Here is a 16,040-nt window from a genome sequence, read left to right on the forward strand (position 1 = left end):
CAAGACCTGCACACATGTTCACAGCAGCTTTATTCATAATTGCCCAGACCTGGAAGCCACCATGATGTCCTTCAGGAGGTGAATGGATAAACTGCAACCCATCCAGACATGGGATGTTACTCAGTGCTCCACCATCTGTGGAGCCCTCCCGAGCAAGGGCGGTGGGCTGTTCCCTGCTCCTGTGTCCTTAGCCATGAGTGCTGGAGCCTGCCCCTGGGGACGTCACGAAATGGGTACAAGAGGTAGGCTTGAATCTTGCGGCCTGTGAACCCCATAACAAGATGTGTTCAGAGTGGACAGTGTCCCAGGGGATGTTAATGAGGGGTACAGCCCTCTCCAGGGGTGCAGGGGAACTGAGGCCATGTCAGCACTTGCACGACTGAGAGAGACCACAAGGTAGAGAATGGGGAGTAGGACAGAAGTGGGCTGGAGGCCAGAGCCAGGAACAAGGTGGGGGACAGGCACAGGAGGAGGGTGTACGGCAGAGGTAAGGCTGCAGGAAGATGGTGATGCCTCCCAGGGACTGGAACAAGGGCAAGGGGAGAAAAGCAGCGATTCTGTCCTGGACCCACCAAACCATGAGTGTGCACAGGGAGGGGGGCCGATGTGTGTTGGTTCTTTACTGCAATGGAATACATGCCTGGAAAGCACCCACATCAGAAGGGTGGGCTTCCAGAGCGGACCCTTGTAACAAGCACTCAGACCGAGGTGGAGCACGTCCTTAACCCAGCACTCCCTGCACCCCTCCAGGACCCCCCAAGGGGAACTGGTGCCCTTTCAAAGAACACGTCACTCCACCTCGTGGAAAGTGCCAAGCTTTCCTAGTGGGGGTCATGCGGCGAGGACCTCTGCGTCTGCCTCTTCTGCTCAGCAGAGTGTCTGGAGGCTCCCCTGCGACTGGGCGTGCGCCAGGCCCTACAGCCCTGGGGAGGGGGCAGCACTGGTAAGAGAAGGATCTAGAACGGCGCCCCAGTGGGGGAGGGGCCAGCATGAATGTGAGGGTTTGCGAGCTCCCAACCAAAGGCACAGGCCCCACTGGTGGGTGCGCCTCTGACTCCAGCCTTGGATCAAGGCTCAACTTAGATCCTCCAGTGATTCGCAGGACACTTTTGAAACCCTCACCAGGAACTGAACTCGCCGGTGCCTCCATCCTGAACTCCAGCCTCTAGCCCGAGGAGTAAGTCTGTCGACTACGAGCCACCCAATCTGTGCAGTTTTGTTACAGCAGCCGTGAGCCACATGCCAGGCCTCCCGAACACTCCGCATCACAAGTCCTGCAAATGGCACCTGGCGCTATCAGGAGAAGTTTTGGCCTTGGGACACCCTGAAGGGTCCAGGGCCCGATCACCGCTTACAAGGACGAAGCTGCGGGTGCAATGAGGACCTGGAGCAGTGAGCCTGCACTGTCTGCTGCGGGTGAGGCTCTCACAAATCTAATTCGATTCTCTCCACAGACTTTCATTACCAGAGAGACACACAAATTATGAAAAATGTTTTTTATTTCAAATTGAAGTACCAAGCAGATACTTGAAAACAACATACAAAGTAGAACCCAGCCACTGGCCTTCCCCAGATACCGAGCAGGCACCAAGAGAGGTTCTCGCCCTTCTACAAACCCAAATCCAACCCCATCTTCACAGAAAACCACACTAAAGGCAGCCATGAAAACCCGCATCCTGTAGGTGGAGGGTGGTGTGCTGGGGCAGGTGCTGGCGACGGCCTCCTGACGAGAGGCAGGCAGCTCCTTGAGGAGGGGTGGCCACCGGCCTCCTGCCCCACTCCAGGCCCGGAGCCCTGCCAGGAGCAGCTTCAGAGGCTGAGCTGGCGGCAGTGCCCGAGAGCAGCCTCAGGGGGGCACTGAGAATGGCCTCCCACCGGCAGAATGAGGGGCTGAGAATTATTTCTGAAGCTGGTTTGTACTGCCCTGAACCTAACTTTATCTTCCAGCATCTCGGTGCCTAAGGGGCAGGGGCAGAAAAGGTCCCACCCATGTTCTTAAAAAGAAAGAAAACCAACCCACAACCACTTTTAGTTCATTTCACCAAGCGGCTGTAAAGGCAGAAAGCGCATTCGACTTTCACAAATAAAAGCCTCCAAAGGTCACTGGTTCCCAGGCTAGAAGCAGTTTTATTAGTGACAGTTTTGAATACGGTCAAGCTGGTGGGGAGGCGCCGCAGGGCCAGCTAGGCAGCGCCCATACCTCCTGGCCCCCCTTGTGCCCGCAGGGTCACGCTGCCGCAAGTAACAGACTCACACCACAATAAAAATGAGTTTTAAAAAAGGAGTATGTACGCAAACAAATAAAGTAAACACGCTGAAACCAGCTGACTCATGACAACAGCCAACAGAAATGTAACAGAAGAAAAAAAAAGGACAGAACTCCAGTAGCTCGACATGGGGCAGGGGGAGACGGGACAGGCCCTGTCCCAACAAAGGAGCTGAGGTAGGGCCTGGGGCACTTGATGGATGGAAGGATGGACAGCTGGATGGACGACCAGTTCCCTCAGACCAGTGGAGTGAGACAGCAGCCCCCTCCTGCTGCGGAGTCTTGGGAGAAGGGACTTCGGCTGGCAATACACTGGCAGGAAGGTCTGGGGATGGCTGGCCTGTTAGGATCGTCTGGGACACACCCTGCTGGAGGCTGCAAGAGGCCTGGGCTCAATGTCCCCTCAGAAGTCAGCCTGGAGGGCAGCCCCCACCAGGTCTTCCTTGGGACTCTAAAACCAAATCTGCAAACAACCTATGGACACAGCCTCTCATGGAGCATCATGGTCCCTCCTGCACCAGCTTGTCCTGGGCAGCCTCCCCAAATGTCCTGGGATCTCCCTGGGGACAGGGACCACCGAGTGTGGCCAGAGGGTACAGATCCACCTTGCAGGGGGCACGTGAGGGGTCCACCAGCAGGCAGCACACAGGGGCCACATGGGGGGATGCGCCACCCAGGACCTTCAGCCCCTGGTCAGTTGCATTTGCAGGAGCTCCAGAACCCACCCCCAGAGCCAACTGGGAGGCCTAGGCACTCTCCACTGTTTTGGTTGAAAATGCTATAAATGTGACTCTTCCTAGAAGCCTACTAAGCAATACACTTAAAACACCTGTAGCACACATTCCATGGCACCTGGACCACCCCTGGTGTGTGCAGCCCCTCAGCCACCTGAGCACCTGCTGGGGGTGAGGGGAGGATGGGGCCTGCCCAGGGTCTACAGCCCAAGCTCCAGGTGCATGTCCCCACACAGGCAGGAGAACAGGGCGCCAGCCACACTAAACCTACAGAAAACTGTGGGAAGAAACCAAATCCATAGGATCCATGGGTTTCCACACTTGGGTACGGTTCCCAAGACATGTGTTAGTAACGTCCTCCCCAAGCAGGCTCAGACCCTGTGAGGGTCCCAGGGGATCCCAGACTCCGAGACCTCAGTGACTCAGCCCCACCCACTTTAGCAGGCCCAAGGTCCAGGAGCACCTGGCTGGGCTCTGGCAGCACCAGCCCATGCTCAGCTCCCTGCCACCAGCTGCACCCCGGCCACCGCCTGCCATCATCCATCTGGCTCCTGATCAAGGCCCAATGTGTAAACAGTATCAATAAGCAACAGATGGAAAAATATATTTCCCAGAGAAAAGGGAGAGGAAGTTTAGAACCTGAAGACCGACTTTCTAGGTTGCTGTCCCTTCTTCTGTTTTGATTCGTCCTGATGATTCCTCTCTTTGGTTCAGCAGCCTACATGACCCGCCTGCACCGAGCCAGCCCTGCGGCCTGTGCCATGCTCCCCACCTGCTGGGGCTGAGGAGAGGCAGCTAGCCCTGTCCACCCCCGAGGGGCCGTGCCCTCCTCACCAGCTACTTCTGCTCATGGTCCTCTGTCACGGCGGCCACCTCAATGGTGGCTGTGTGCTCCTCAGACCCCGTGGTGGCCCCCGTGGGCACTGTCACAATGGTGCTGCCCCCAGGTGATGCCTGGGCCACGTTCTGCAGGGTGGGGCCCAGGCCAGGCAGGGTGAGCAGCTGCAGTGGGCTGACCACCTTGAGCACTGTGCTGCCATCCTGCATGGCGGCTGTGCTCAGGACTGTGAGGCTTGACGCGTCCGGGTGGATCTCCACTGTGCTGGGGAAGGTGGAGCCTGAGGAGGCCAGGACCGTGTAGCCCCCAAGCAGCGGGGAGGCCGGCGAGCTGGCGGGAGGAGCCTGAGGGGAGCCCTTGCTCAGGATGGTGGACGGCAGTGGGGACACCATTTTGCTGAGTGGCACGCTGGTCAGCTGGGAGACAGGCAGGCCCGGGCCTAGGGCAATCTGGGCAGACTGGGTTAGCACCTGTGAGGCAACGGCAGCTGGTCCAGATGTGGCTCGCGCGAGCCGGGGTCGCTTCATGGGGGGCGGGAGGGAGACGGGGGTCAGCGTCATGAGCACGTTGCTGAGGTGCTGGGACTTGTGCTTGAGTTCCTTAGCCCGGCGGCGGTGTTCGTCACACTGCTGCTCCAGAGCTGCAGGCGAGCAGGGACAGAGAGCGTCACTGCTGAGAATGTGGGCAGGCAGGCACACCACTGGGCAGGCCACTGCAGTGGCAGCCCAGGTTAGCCTGCCTGACAGAACCGAGCCAGATGACCACGTGGCCACCCGCCAAAGGTGAGGTCGGTGGGAGGCAGCCCTCAGATGACCCATGGCCCGGAGGGGGAACACACTGTCTGCCAGACCCTCCCCATCTCTCAGACAACCCACTACCCGGAGGAGGAACACGCCATCTTGCCAGACCCTCCCCATTCATTTTAACATACTGATTTTAAGATAGTCCCTCCAAAACTTACTCCCCACTGTCACTGTTGAGGGTGGGAAATCCTATTATGGTAACTGAAAGGTAGGGACTTGAACAGGTGATTGGATTGTCAGACCTCGCTACAGTGAATGGGTTAATAATGGTGGTCAGGGGCATGGTTCTGAGGGCTTGAAAAAGAACACGTGAGGAACTATTGCTCCACCATATTCACCATGTGACACCCTGAGTCACTGTAGTCACCACCAGGACAAGACTCGCACAAGATGTGTTCCCTGGACTTTGGACTGGCCAGCCTCCAAAACTATAAGCAATAAATTTTATTTTCTTTATAAGTTACCCAGTTCTGAGTGTTTTGTTATAAGCAACAGAAATAGACTAATACAGAAAATGGATAACAGAGAAGTGGGGTGTTGCTTATAACAAATACTTGAAAACATGGAAGCAGCTTTGGAATTGGGTAATAGGCAAAGGCTGGAGGAATTTGAAGGTACAGGCTAGAAAAGGCCCAGTTGCTGGTGGGAGTTTAGAAAACAAGAAAACCAGGGGAAGTTTGAAATGTTTTAGAGACTGGTTAGATGGTGGGGAGAAGAATGCTTATGGAAATATGGACAGTAAAGACCACTCAAAGGAGGTCTCAGATGTAAATGAGAAGGGACTTACTGGAAACTGTGACAAAGATCAATCTTGCTGTGAACTGACAAGGAACTTGGCTGCATTGTGTCCATGCCCTAAGACTTTACGGAAGTTGGAAATTAAGAGTTGTGAGCCAGAGTATTTGGCAGAAGAAATTTCTAAGCAGCAAAGCATTCAGAAAGCTGCATGGCTACGTGTAACAGCCTGTTCTGAGTTATGGCTGCAAAGGCATGACATAAAGCCAGAATCTAAAAGAAAAGCAGAGTGTAAAGATTTTGAAGATTTGCAGGCTGGCCATGTGGTAGAGAAGCAGAGAGCATTTTCAGGAGAAAAATGCAGTGGTGTTAAGAAGATTAGCACAAAAGACAGAGATTATCAAGAGAAGGAAGAAAGGCCCTGAAGGCATTGCAGAAGCCCCAAGGGCCAGCCCTTCCATTCCAGGCCCAGAGGCCCAGGGCCACCTCAGGATGCTGCTTCCTGTGCTGCTGCTGCTCATGCCGCACGTGCCTCACATGCCTTGGCTAAATTGGCCTCAGGCATGGCTGGACCTGCAGCTTTGGAAAATACAAGCCGGAAGCCTTGGTGGTGTCCATTTGGTGTTAGGTCTGCAGGCTCATAGAATGCCAGAGCTTTGAAGGCTTGGGAGCCTCTACCCTGCTTTCAAAGGATGTATGGAAAAGTCTAGGGGCCCATGAAGGGATGTGTCACAGAGGCGGATTCACTAGAGCAATGCCGAGGAAACATGGGATCAGAGTTGCAGCAGAAAAACCTCAACAGTGCCATGTCTAATGGAGCCATGAGAGCAGGGCCACCATGGAGACCTCAGACCTCTGGAGCTACCAGAGTGGGACAGCAGCCTGGGAAAGCTGAAATGTGTCCTGAAACCAGGAAAGTCATAAGAGCGGAGCTGCCCAAAGACTTGGGGACTCAACTCCTGCACCAGCATGTAGAGGATGTTGAACATGGAGTCAAGGTACATGATTCTTCAGCTTTAAGATTCAATGCCTGCCCTGCTGAGTTTTGCACTTGTTTAGGACCTGTTACACCTTTCTTTTGGCTTGTTTCTCCCTTCTTGAATGGAATATGTACCCTATGCTTGTCCCACCACCATTGTATCTTGGAAGTAGATAACTACTTTTGATTTCACAGATGGGACTTTGAACTTTGGGCTTTTGAGTAGAAACAAGACTTTGGGGATGAAATGAATATATTTGTATGGGGGCCAGGAGCAGAATGCCTTGGGTTGAGTGTCCCCCCCAAAACTTGATCCCCACCGTAACTGTTGAGGGTAGGAAATCCTATTACGGTAATTGAAAGGTGGGGCCTTGAAGAGGCAATTAGATTATAGGACCACGCTGTAGTGAATGGATTAATAACAGTTGTCATGGGTGCGGTTCTGAGGGCTTTAAAACGAGAGTACATGAGGAACTATCTCTCTGCTCCACCATATTTGCCATGTGATACCCTGAGTCGCTGTAGTCACCACCAGGACAAGGCCCTCACCAGATGTGTTCCCTGGACTTTGGACTTGCCAACCTCTGAAACTGTAAGCAATAAATTTCATTTTCTTTATGAATTACCCAGTTCTGAGTATTGTGTTCCAAGCAGCAGAAACTGACTAATATACTAGAGAAAGTTGCTCTTGTGATATATGAAGACAAAAATAGGCCAAAGCAGCACATACATAAAGCATGCTTTAAACACGCACACACAGTGAACACACCATGAGTACAAACTCCATTTGTACTCATAAAAATTTGCAGGCTGGCCATATGGTAGAGAAGCAGAGAGCATTTTCAGGAGAAAAATGCAGTGGTGTTAAGAAGATTAGCACAAAAGAGATTATCAAGAGAAGGAGGAAAGGTCCCTGAAGGCATTGCAGAAGCCCCTGCGGCCAGCCCTTCCATTCCAGGCCCAGAGGCCCAGGGCCACCTCATTGCCCTTTCTGAAAGACCATGCAGAAAGGGCACCTGGTCACAGAGACAGGCTCAAGCTCTGGTGGGGTCAGGGCTGGCTGTTTTCACTTCTCTGTCACTGTTTCGTAAATAACTTCCTTTTTCATGATAGAAAAACCTGTAAGCAGAAGTGACGTGTGCTCTGCAGGAGGGCAACATCTGATTGTAGTCACCAGGTTTTACTGTCTTTTCCTGGCTGAAACCTGTGTCCTCCCTCCCTGGGTGCAGGAGAAGGAGTTTCTGTCTGTGGCTGTGGCTCAGGGATGTGTGTGTGGACACAGCCCAGCAAGGCAAGCCACGGACTACCTGCCAGGTCCCGAGCATACTGCTCCCGTGAGCGGTCCATCTGGCACTTGTGGCTGGCCAGCACTTTCTTCACCAGGTCCAGCATGCCGAAGTTCTGCACGATGTTGTTGAGGAGGACAGCATCTTAAGGGCAAGGGGCACACATGGTGAGGACCCCTGGGGCTGGTTGCAGCAGCCAGGGGGAACCTGGAAATCCCGCAAACGACCACCACCAGAAGCCCAGCATTAGCCTCTGTCCATGGCATGGAAGGGCCTGGGGGAACAGGGCCCACCCCGCAACCCTGCAGATGCTGCTGGCTCAGCAGACACAGACCCCTCACCTCGCAGCTGCAGGGGGGGATCCTGGACTCGCTGCTGCAGGCCTTTCATGGTCTCCACCAGCTCCTGGTGGAACTCTTGGACGACCTCATCCAGCAGGCCGGCATCTTTCAGCCCCCGCCAGAAGGCAAACGTGTCATCTGCGAGGGAGGGACAGGGCTCAGTGGGCAGAGGCTGCCCACGGTGGGGAGGGCAGAGCACAGTGCGAGTTCATGCTCAGGAAGGTCAGCCGCACCGGGCACTGTGTGGGGCCTGCCTCAACCCAGCCATGGCCATGGCGCCAGCGTCCACTGGGTCAGCTGCTGAGCTCACTGCCCAGTGCCCAGGATGGCAGTGGCCAGAGCTCGAGATCAGGTGGACGGCTTCTCCCCACTACCACCTTCTCTGCGAGGACCCCGCCACCCAGCCCCACACTCATGCGAAGCCCATAAGGAGGGATCCACACCTCCGACAGCCGTGGTCCAGTCACCAGGGTCCTCACAGGTCTCGATGGTGATGGTAGCGGGAGACCCATTCACTGCAACCCAGACAGAAGCACAGTGAGCACCCGGACGGGTGCCCCGCCAGTCCTCCTCACACCAGCTCTGAGTCTCTCTTTTTCATCCACTTTCACAAAATTGACAAGCACTATACATACTGGTTCAGCCAAAGGATCACTTGCCTTGCATTTTAAGTTTTTTTAAAATCACGGACATCTTCAGATAGGAGCTAAACAACAGACACCCTCCAATGACTGCAGACTGTAACCAACTGTAACTGTGTGGCAGCAGCAGCTGCAGCGGGCCGGGCCAGGACGGGCCATGCTGTCCTTGAGGCAGGTGGCCCCGCACACCTACCGTCGGCCGCGGCAGGTGTGAGCGGGATGTACTCAGCCGAGGTTGGGCTGCTCAGGGACACGCGTGCTCCCGAGAGGTCAATCTTGGTGCTGCGGCAGGTGTTGGAGCAGACCTTATCATGCTGGTAGAAGTCCAGCTCCCCAGAGTCCATGATCTTCCTGAGACAGAGAATGGAGACAGAGCACCCCTGGTAAGACCCGGGCCCAGACACCTTGTCTACCCACCCTGAATCGGGCTGCCCACCTGCGTGGGAGGCAGGTCCCAGCAGCAGTGCTAACCAAGGCTAGGCTCCTGTGCAGTGGGAGTAGGCTACCCTCAGCACAATGCTCTGAGTGTGGGGACTGGCTGCAGATGAAGCAACCACCCCAGGCTGTCATGTGGCTGTTCTGTCCACAGGAAGGAGAAAGAGAGCACTGGCCAGCAGGTGACCTGGAGACGCCTGGCTGACAGTGTGGGATGTCCTGCCAGCCCAGCCCCAGGGGAGCAGGCCCACAGTTCACAAAGGACATCACAGCGCACCTATACCATGTGTGACCCAGGTCTGAGCAGAGAGGCGAGACGCATTCCCAGGAGAAGACTGGCCTCTTTGGAAGGCACAGAACAGCCAAGGAGAACGAAAGAAACCCAGGAGGGCGCTGGGATCCATGGTCACTCCCCATCACCACCTTTACCTGCCAACACCTGCTGCTCCTAGGACCCTCCTCTGCTGCCTCTCCTGGAGGTCCTGGATCTAAGTCCAAGGTGTCTCAGCCATCCCGCCTCCACCATAAAGAAGTCAGAGGCTCCAGTGCCACTCAGCCTTTGGGCAGCACTGACCTCAGGCCCAGGTTGGGCTGGGCTCTCACTCAGCTCACAACGTACCTCCCCTGGGTGGGGTTCTCCACAGCTATGCCACTAGCCATGTCAAGAAAATCAGAGACTAGCTCAGCAGGATGGGCCCGAGAGCTGTGGAAAAGGACCCAGGCTGGTCACTCCCAGGCCCCAAGCTCTGCCTCTGGTGGTGCCAAGCAGCACACCTGCTCGGGAACCCAGGTGGAGACCGGGCCGCCGTGACCTGTCCCACGGCGACTGCACCTTCCAGGCACATGACCAAGACTGGCTCACAGTTTATGAAGAAAGCAAACCACATGTGGTCATTCACCAGCCACGCATGTACTCCACATTAGTAACAGTAATGAAAAACTCAAAGATAAAGAATAATGTCGTTATGCTACAAGACTAAACCTGCCAACTGCCTGGTGAACAAACACAAGATTATGCCTTTAAGTCTTCCACAGAGAAGAATCGGTGGGAACTAAAATGAGATTTGACAAAAAATTCTAGAAGTCCCACAGTGTCACTGCTGGTAGGGGTGTAGGGTGTGAGTAGGTGTGGCCACACGCCACATCTAAAATGAGTCTCCTCTTCAAAATCCAAAACCAAAGGAGAAAGCAGCAGCCGCGGAGCCCCCGCCCCCGGGAGGGCCCACCTGAGCATGATGCCATTCATACGGATGGCTCTCTTCCAGTCCTTCAGCGTGGACTTCCCCGCCAGGTGCACGAATTCCTTCGGGCTGATCACATGCTCATCATACTGTGGAGGGAAGCACAACCATGTGGGGCCGGGCCCAGTGGGACAAGACGCCCCCTCCTGCCCGACCCCCCAGCCACAGAAATGCTACTAAACACTAGGGTAAAACAAGTGGCTGCAGCAGGAGCCGGCTCTCTACCTGTGGGCCTGAGACTCAACTGCTGCCACTGGCTATGGGGGACTGCACGCCCGGCAGTGGCCCCACAGCCACGCCTTGTGTGCTGGGGTCGCTCACACCATGCAGAAAGCGGGATAGTGCTCTCTCCCTGCAGACCTTCCTAAGGGCAGTTTATTCCAGTACTACATACACATATTATTTCATAAAACAGCAAAAGGCACAAGCTTATAGACTGACCTGTGAACAGCGCCCAGCCCAGCCTGCTCCTAATGCCACCTTCCACACACAGGAAGCACACAGCACCCTGCTCTGCTCTGACACACATATGCATCCATTTCAAAGCCAGAGGAACCCCCCAATTTCCTGGGTGTCTGCACTCTCTCTCTCATTGCCCCAAGCCACAGACAAGAATACTGCATCCAGCAAGCCCCCCATATGCCCATGACCAGCTGATCAGGGAGACCAGGTGGGCGGAGTCTAGAATACCCCCCAGCCACTGCCTGCGCCTAGTAGGAAACCCATACCTACCAGCCTTGGCTGCCCTTCATCCACCTCTGGCCATTGTCACTGCCCAGCTGGCCTGCATGCACCAAGACAACTGAGCTGCACCTGCAGGCCTGTCCCCACACCTTGGGCATCTGCCCGGCCCGCTGTCTTCCATCACTGCCTTCGTGTGGGCCAAAGGGTCCTCCTGCCACCTCAGACTTCTCTCTCCTCGTCAGGAAGGTGCACCCTCCACTCTCTCAAGTGCACATCTGGGCTGTCGGACTCCAGAGCTCACGTGAGCCCCACCTGATCCTGCCACGGCCCTGTGTGTTGTCTTTAGAACAGCCCAGGACGTCACCATCAGGGACTCACCCTTCTCTCTTTCCACCCTCACACCGCAACACTTCTACCTGGAAACTTTCCCTCTTCCTGGCATATTCAGAATTCCTCTAGTGATGATGTGCTGGTGGCAAACTCAGTTTTGTCTAAAACTGTCTTTATGTCTTTATTTCACTCTAATTTTTACAGATGACATCATTCTGCACAGTTACTCGCGGCACAGTGAGGACCTCTGGCTCCCGCGCTGCCATCAGGACTTGGCTGCTGGTGGGATTCTTGCTCCTGAGCAATCAGTCTCTGCTCTCCGGCTGTTTTTAGCATCTTCCTCATCCTTGCTGTTCTGGATTTTCATTATGATGTTATTTATAGTGAATTTCTTTTTTATTTCTAATTTTCAATTTTGATATAATTTCAAACTTACAGAATAATTGCAAGAATATTCCAAGGAGCTCCATGATGCTCCTTTTTCAGATTCACCAACTGTTTACATTTGGCCCCTCCGCTCCCTTGCCCTTCATTCATGTGTGCATGCACGTGCAAGTGAGCCTCTCTTCTGAACTGCTGAGTGTGAGGTGGAGACAGCAGGCCCCTTTACCCCTAAGTACTTGTACATATTTCCCAAGAACAAGGTCCTCTCACAGCACCACAGCATGATTACCATCAATGTACTATCTAATCCACAGTGCACATTCGACCTCACGGACTATCCCAAGGTTAGTCTTCATCACTGTCATTCTGTCGCGGGACCCAGCCCTCACCTGCTGCGTGCACGTGTGTCTCCTGGACTCCTGCAGTAGGAATAGCCTCTCGGCCTTTCTTTGTCTTCCTCGGCCTTGACTTGTTTTAAACACATGGGTTGGGTATTTTATAACTGTCTCTCAATTCATGTCTGATGCTTTCTCACGAGTAGAGTTGAGCTAAGAATTTTTGGCAGCAATACCACAGAATTCCTGCCCATTCTATCAGGAGGCACGAGACAGAGGATTCACAACATCAGTAATTGGCTGAGGTGGCACATGCCTGGTGTTCCTGTGCTTGCAATTTCCTCTGTGATGAACACGTAAGCAGTGGGGGCACGTGAGGCTGGGTTAACATCCTGCCCCCCCCCCACTTCCCACGCCTGTCCTCCCCTCCTGCCTTCCACGTGGATCAGCTGGCACTGCAACATAAGAGCTCCACTTCTCCCTGCACATTTATTTAACCTAGGTGAGTGACATGAAATACTTGGCAACGAACAGGGACTCGACTTTCATTTTACCATGAGGAGGTTAGTCTCTCTCCGCTCTGCTATTTTCACAATGTGATACCTGCCACCACCATCACCAACACCAAGACCCTCACCAGATGAGTTCTCTGGATTTTGGACTTCGGACTTCCCAGCCTCCAAAACAGTAAGCAGTAAATTTCATTTTCTTCATAAACCACCCAGTTCCGTGTACTTTGTTATAAGCAACAGAAACAGACTAATATAGTCCATGACTGTCACTTTTCTAATGTTAGATTGTCCCAGATGGAGGCAGTGGAAGTCTTTCCTGCCTGGGGCCTGCCATGCTCATGGCCCGAGGACTCTGTCCTTCCTTGGTTATGAAGTCCTCAGCCTCTCTGTCCTTTCCTCCCAGAACTCAATAGATGTGTTGCACTGTCTTTTTTGTTTCTGTGGACTATATTCTGGATAATTTCTTTAGTTCTATCTTCAGCTCACTGCCTCTTCAGCTATGTCTACCCTGCTATAAAAACTACCCACTAATATCAACTTTCAATTCAACTTTTCGTTTCTGATTATGCTGCTGTTAAATCTCCTCACACTTCACTCATGTTCAGGCATCTCTTTTATTTCTTGAGATGAATTAAATGCCATTATTTTACATCCTGTGTCTTGACACTCCAGTGCTCAAGGTCCTGGGGGGCTCTTCTGTCTGCTGCTTCCTTGTGTGGACAGTGTGCCTGCTGGTTCTACCATGAGCTCCTCCTTTCCTTACAACTTTGTCCGTGGAAATTACTTGAAACTTGGGATAAAGGTGAATCCCTCCAGAAAGGATGTTTTCATCTGCTTCTATTGGCCCTGGCAGAATTGCCAGTCAGGAGCCTCACACAACTGCACTCTCAGCTTGGGCTTTCAGGTCACACAGGCCATGCACAAATCCTCAAGAAGGTGTTCCTCCTCAACTCAGCACTATGGCTGGAGGCAAGAAGTCTCCTTGCTCAGGGGAGAGCGTTTGTGTTATTAGTAGTTTACCCCTGGAGATACCAGCGTTGGAGGGACAATCCCCACACCCAACACACACACCTTGGGGAAGCCCCAGCCTCCTCTTCTATCTCCGCCCTGGCGAGGCTGAGCGACGTGGCAGGGTAGAAGCTCATTCGGGCTACACCTGCCTCGCCAGTCCCACCCCTCCTTGGGCCCTGCGCCTGGCACTTCCTCCTTTTTTTCCAGTTTAAGGTGGCAGCTAGAAGATGCTTTATGAACATGTCTTCACTGGCATTCACAGCTATTTCCAGCACAGCTGGGTCTGGCCCCTAATCTGCCACGTTGCCAGGAAGAGAACACCTCTCCCATTTATCTTACCCTTCACCACTAAATGAGTCTTTTCCAAGCGTACCCGTCGTTCAACCTGCAAGGAAAGCCAGCTCCTCCATGCAGTCACAGTGCTCTGCACATGAGCACAGCCCTCTGCAGTCTGCCCCCGCGGCTTCACACCAGTAACAGGGGCACCTCCCTCTGAGGGCTTTCCTGTCGTGCCCAAGCTCGAATCCTGTCTGTCCCTGAAGCCTCCTCTGTTCCCAGGCACATGGGACCCTGTCTCCTTGAATGCCCTCATTACAGCCATTGCCCCCCAGAGCAGGTGCTGCACTGCAGCCCCCACACAGGTCAGACGCCTCACCTGAACACACTTCACATTGATGCCAGGGCACACGAACTTCCTCCAGATCAGGTTGGCTCTGCTGTCTCCACAGGTGATGGGGTACACAATCTCAGCCTCCAGGCTCTCCCCCTCGTCAGCCACCTTCACTTCTCAGGGGCATGTGAACAAGGAAAGGGTGAAGACAGAAAATCAGTCATAGACTCCTGCAAATGCAAGGAGAACAGCCACCAACCTGGAAACCAAAAATTAAGATCCAGGAAGGCCCAAGACAAAGCCAAGGAGAGTGGAACAGGCAGGGTGTTCTCACCAGTCCTTAGTGTGGGCTTCAGGTAAATTCACAAAGTAGATTTGATTGACTATGGTAATATTAATATAATTCCATTAAACTATGGGTGAACTGAAGAGAAATTTAAGAGAATAAAATCAAACTTTACTTGAAACCATTCTAGGAAAGCTTAAGGTTTTAAAGATTCTAGGTCCTTTAATCTTAGGCAACAGAAAAATCCCAAAGGTGTTACAAAAAGTGTTTAGTGCCATTCACTGATAGTTAAGTAAACAGGTACAGGCAGAACAGCAGGTACAGAGACAAAAGCAAACAAAATCATATAGATGAGGCTGCACAATTTGGGGCTAACCTGCTTCCCCCAGGCAGGGCTGTCATTACAAACCCAGGACGGGCTCCTGGGTGGGCCCTGGAGCCTGGCCCTACTCTCCTGAGGGCATGCGGCTAGAACAGCCCGTGTAGGGCCTCAGTTACTCCCACACCATGACCCATCCTTGCAGCAGTAGGAGGGCAGGCCCCCCACTCGAGGCAGCTTCCTACCTAGCACGGCTTCCTTGAGATGAGAGGAGGCTGTGAAGGCAGCGGCCGCTGCGGCCGCCGCACTTTCTGTTTCCATGTTGTCTTCGGTGAGGTCACCCCTGGTAAACAGAGAAAGCATCAGGGTCCAGCACCCATTCTGTGGCACCCAGCATATGGCAAGCCTTCCCAGTGACACGGCTCTTCGCATGCCTGCTGCTCTAACTTACTCAGACACGGCCTGGCCGCGCCAGACAGGGGACCGTGTACGCACAGCCACATTGCTGCCTCATGAGGGCACAGTTCTCTGTTTTGTTTGCGGCTGTGTTTCTGGAGTCTGAACAGCACTCGCAAGTGAAACCAGCATGATGGATGTGTGGAAGCAACAGATGCTCAGCGGGAATCCTAAACCTCCATTTTGGTCTTGAATAAAGTTTTTTATTTCCATTATAATGACTTCATATGGTTAAAGAAACCATCAGAAAACATGAAATTTTAGGAAGAAAATTCACCATGGCCTAACCTCATCCTATACCAATAAATTATAGACAAATCAAAATGTAAAGGTAAAAGGTGAAATCATAAAAGAATTAAAAGGAAAAAAGAGAGAATTATTTTTTTTCTAGTTTCAAAGTGATAAAGGGTTTTCTTACATGATACAATACCTAGAAATATGGCTGGCCAGTTAGCTCAGTTGGTTAGGGTGCAGCCTTATAACACCAAGATAACTGGTTCTGATCCCCATACTGGCCAGCTGCCAGAAAAAAAAAAAAAAACCTGGAGGGGGGGAACCCTAGAAATAGTGATTTGCCTCAAAAAAATAAAAGTAAAGACTTTTAATATAGAGGAAAAAAACATCATAAATAATTTTTTTAAGAAAGAAAGAAAGAACTTGGGGAAATGTCTACAGCATATATAAGACAAATGGCTATTTTCCTGATATTGTGTGAAGATGTCCCACAGAGCAACCAAACAACTCAACAGGAAAACAGGTGAAGACCACGACCAGAAGCCTTGGAGAAATCTGTAAAGGCGCCTCATTACACATA

General features: G+C 52.9%; 1 protein-coding gene across 2 annotated transcripts in view; it reads right to left on the bottom strand.

The window, feature by feature from the left end:
* Positions 1–1,539: 1,539 nt before the first annotated feature.
* GMEB2 (glucocorticoid modulatory element binding protein 2) overlaps positions 1,540–16,040 on the bottom strand; it is a 29,327-nt gene continuing 14,826 nt past the window's right edge. Inside the window, exons 3-10 of one of the 2 annotated variants that reach the window (XM_063096869.1) lie at positions 15,016–15,113; positions 14,211–14,338; positions 10,285–10,388; positions 8,817–8,974; positions 8,426–8,497; positions 7,983–8,120; positions 7,663–7,785; positions 1,540–4,478 (exon numbers count right to left, since the gene is read on the bottom strand). In XM_063096869.1, the coding sequence (XP_062952939.1) occupies positions 3,838–4,478; positions 7,663–7,785; positions 7,983–8,120; positions 8,426–8,497; positions 8,817–8,974; positions 10,285–10,388; positions 14,211–14,338; positions 15,016–15,113 (1,462 nt within the window). In that variant the 3' untranslated portion in view covers positions 1,540–3,837. Of the gene's footprint in view, positions 4,479–7,659; positions 7,786–7,982; positions 8,121–8,425; positions 8,498–8,816; positions 8,975–10,284; positions 10,389–14,210; positions 14,339–15,015; positions 15,114–16,040 lie in introns of both variants that reach the window. The other variant, XM_063096861.1, reaches the window with a different exon arrangement.

The sequence above is a fragment of the Cynocephalus volans genome, chromosome 1 (assembly GCF_027409185.1).
Source record: "Cynocephalus volans isolate mCynVol1 chromosome 1, mCynVol1.pri, whole genome shotgun sequence".
NCBI classification, from domain to species: domain Eukaryota; kingdom Metazoa; phylum Chordata; class Mammalia; order Dermoptera; family Cynocephalidae; genus Cynocephalus; species Cynocephalus volans.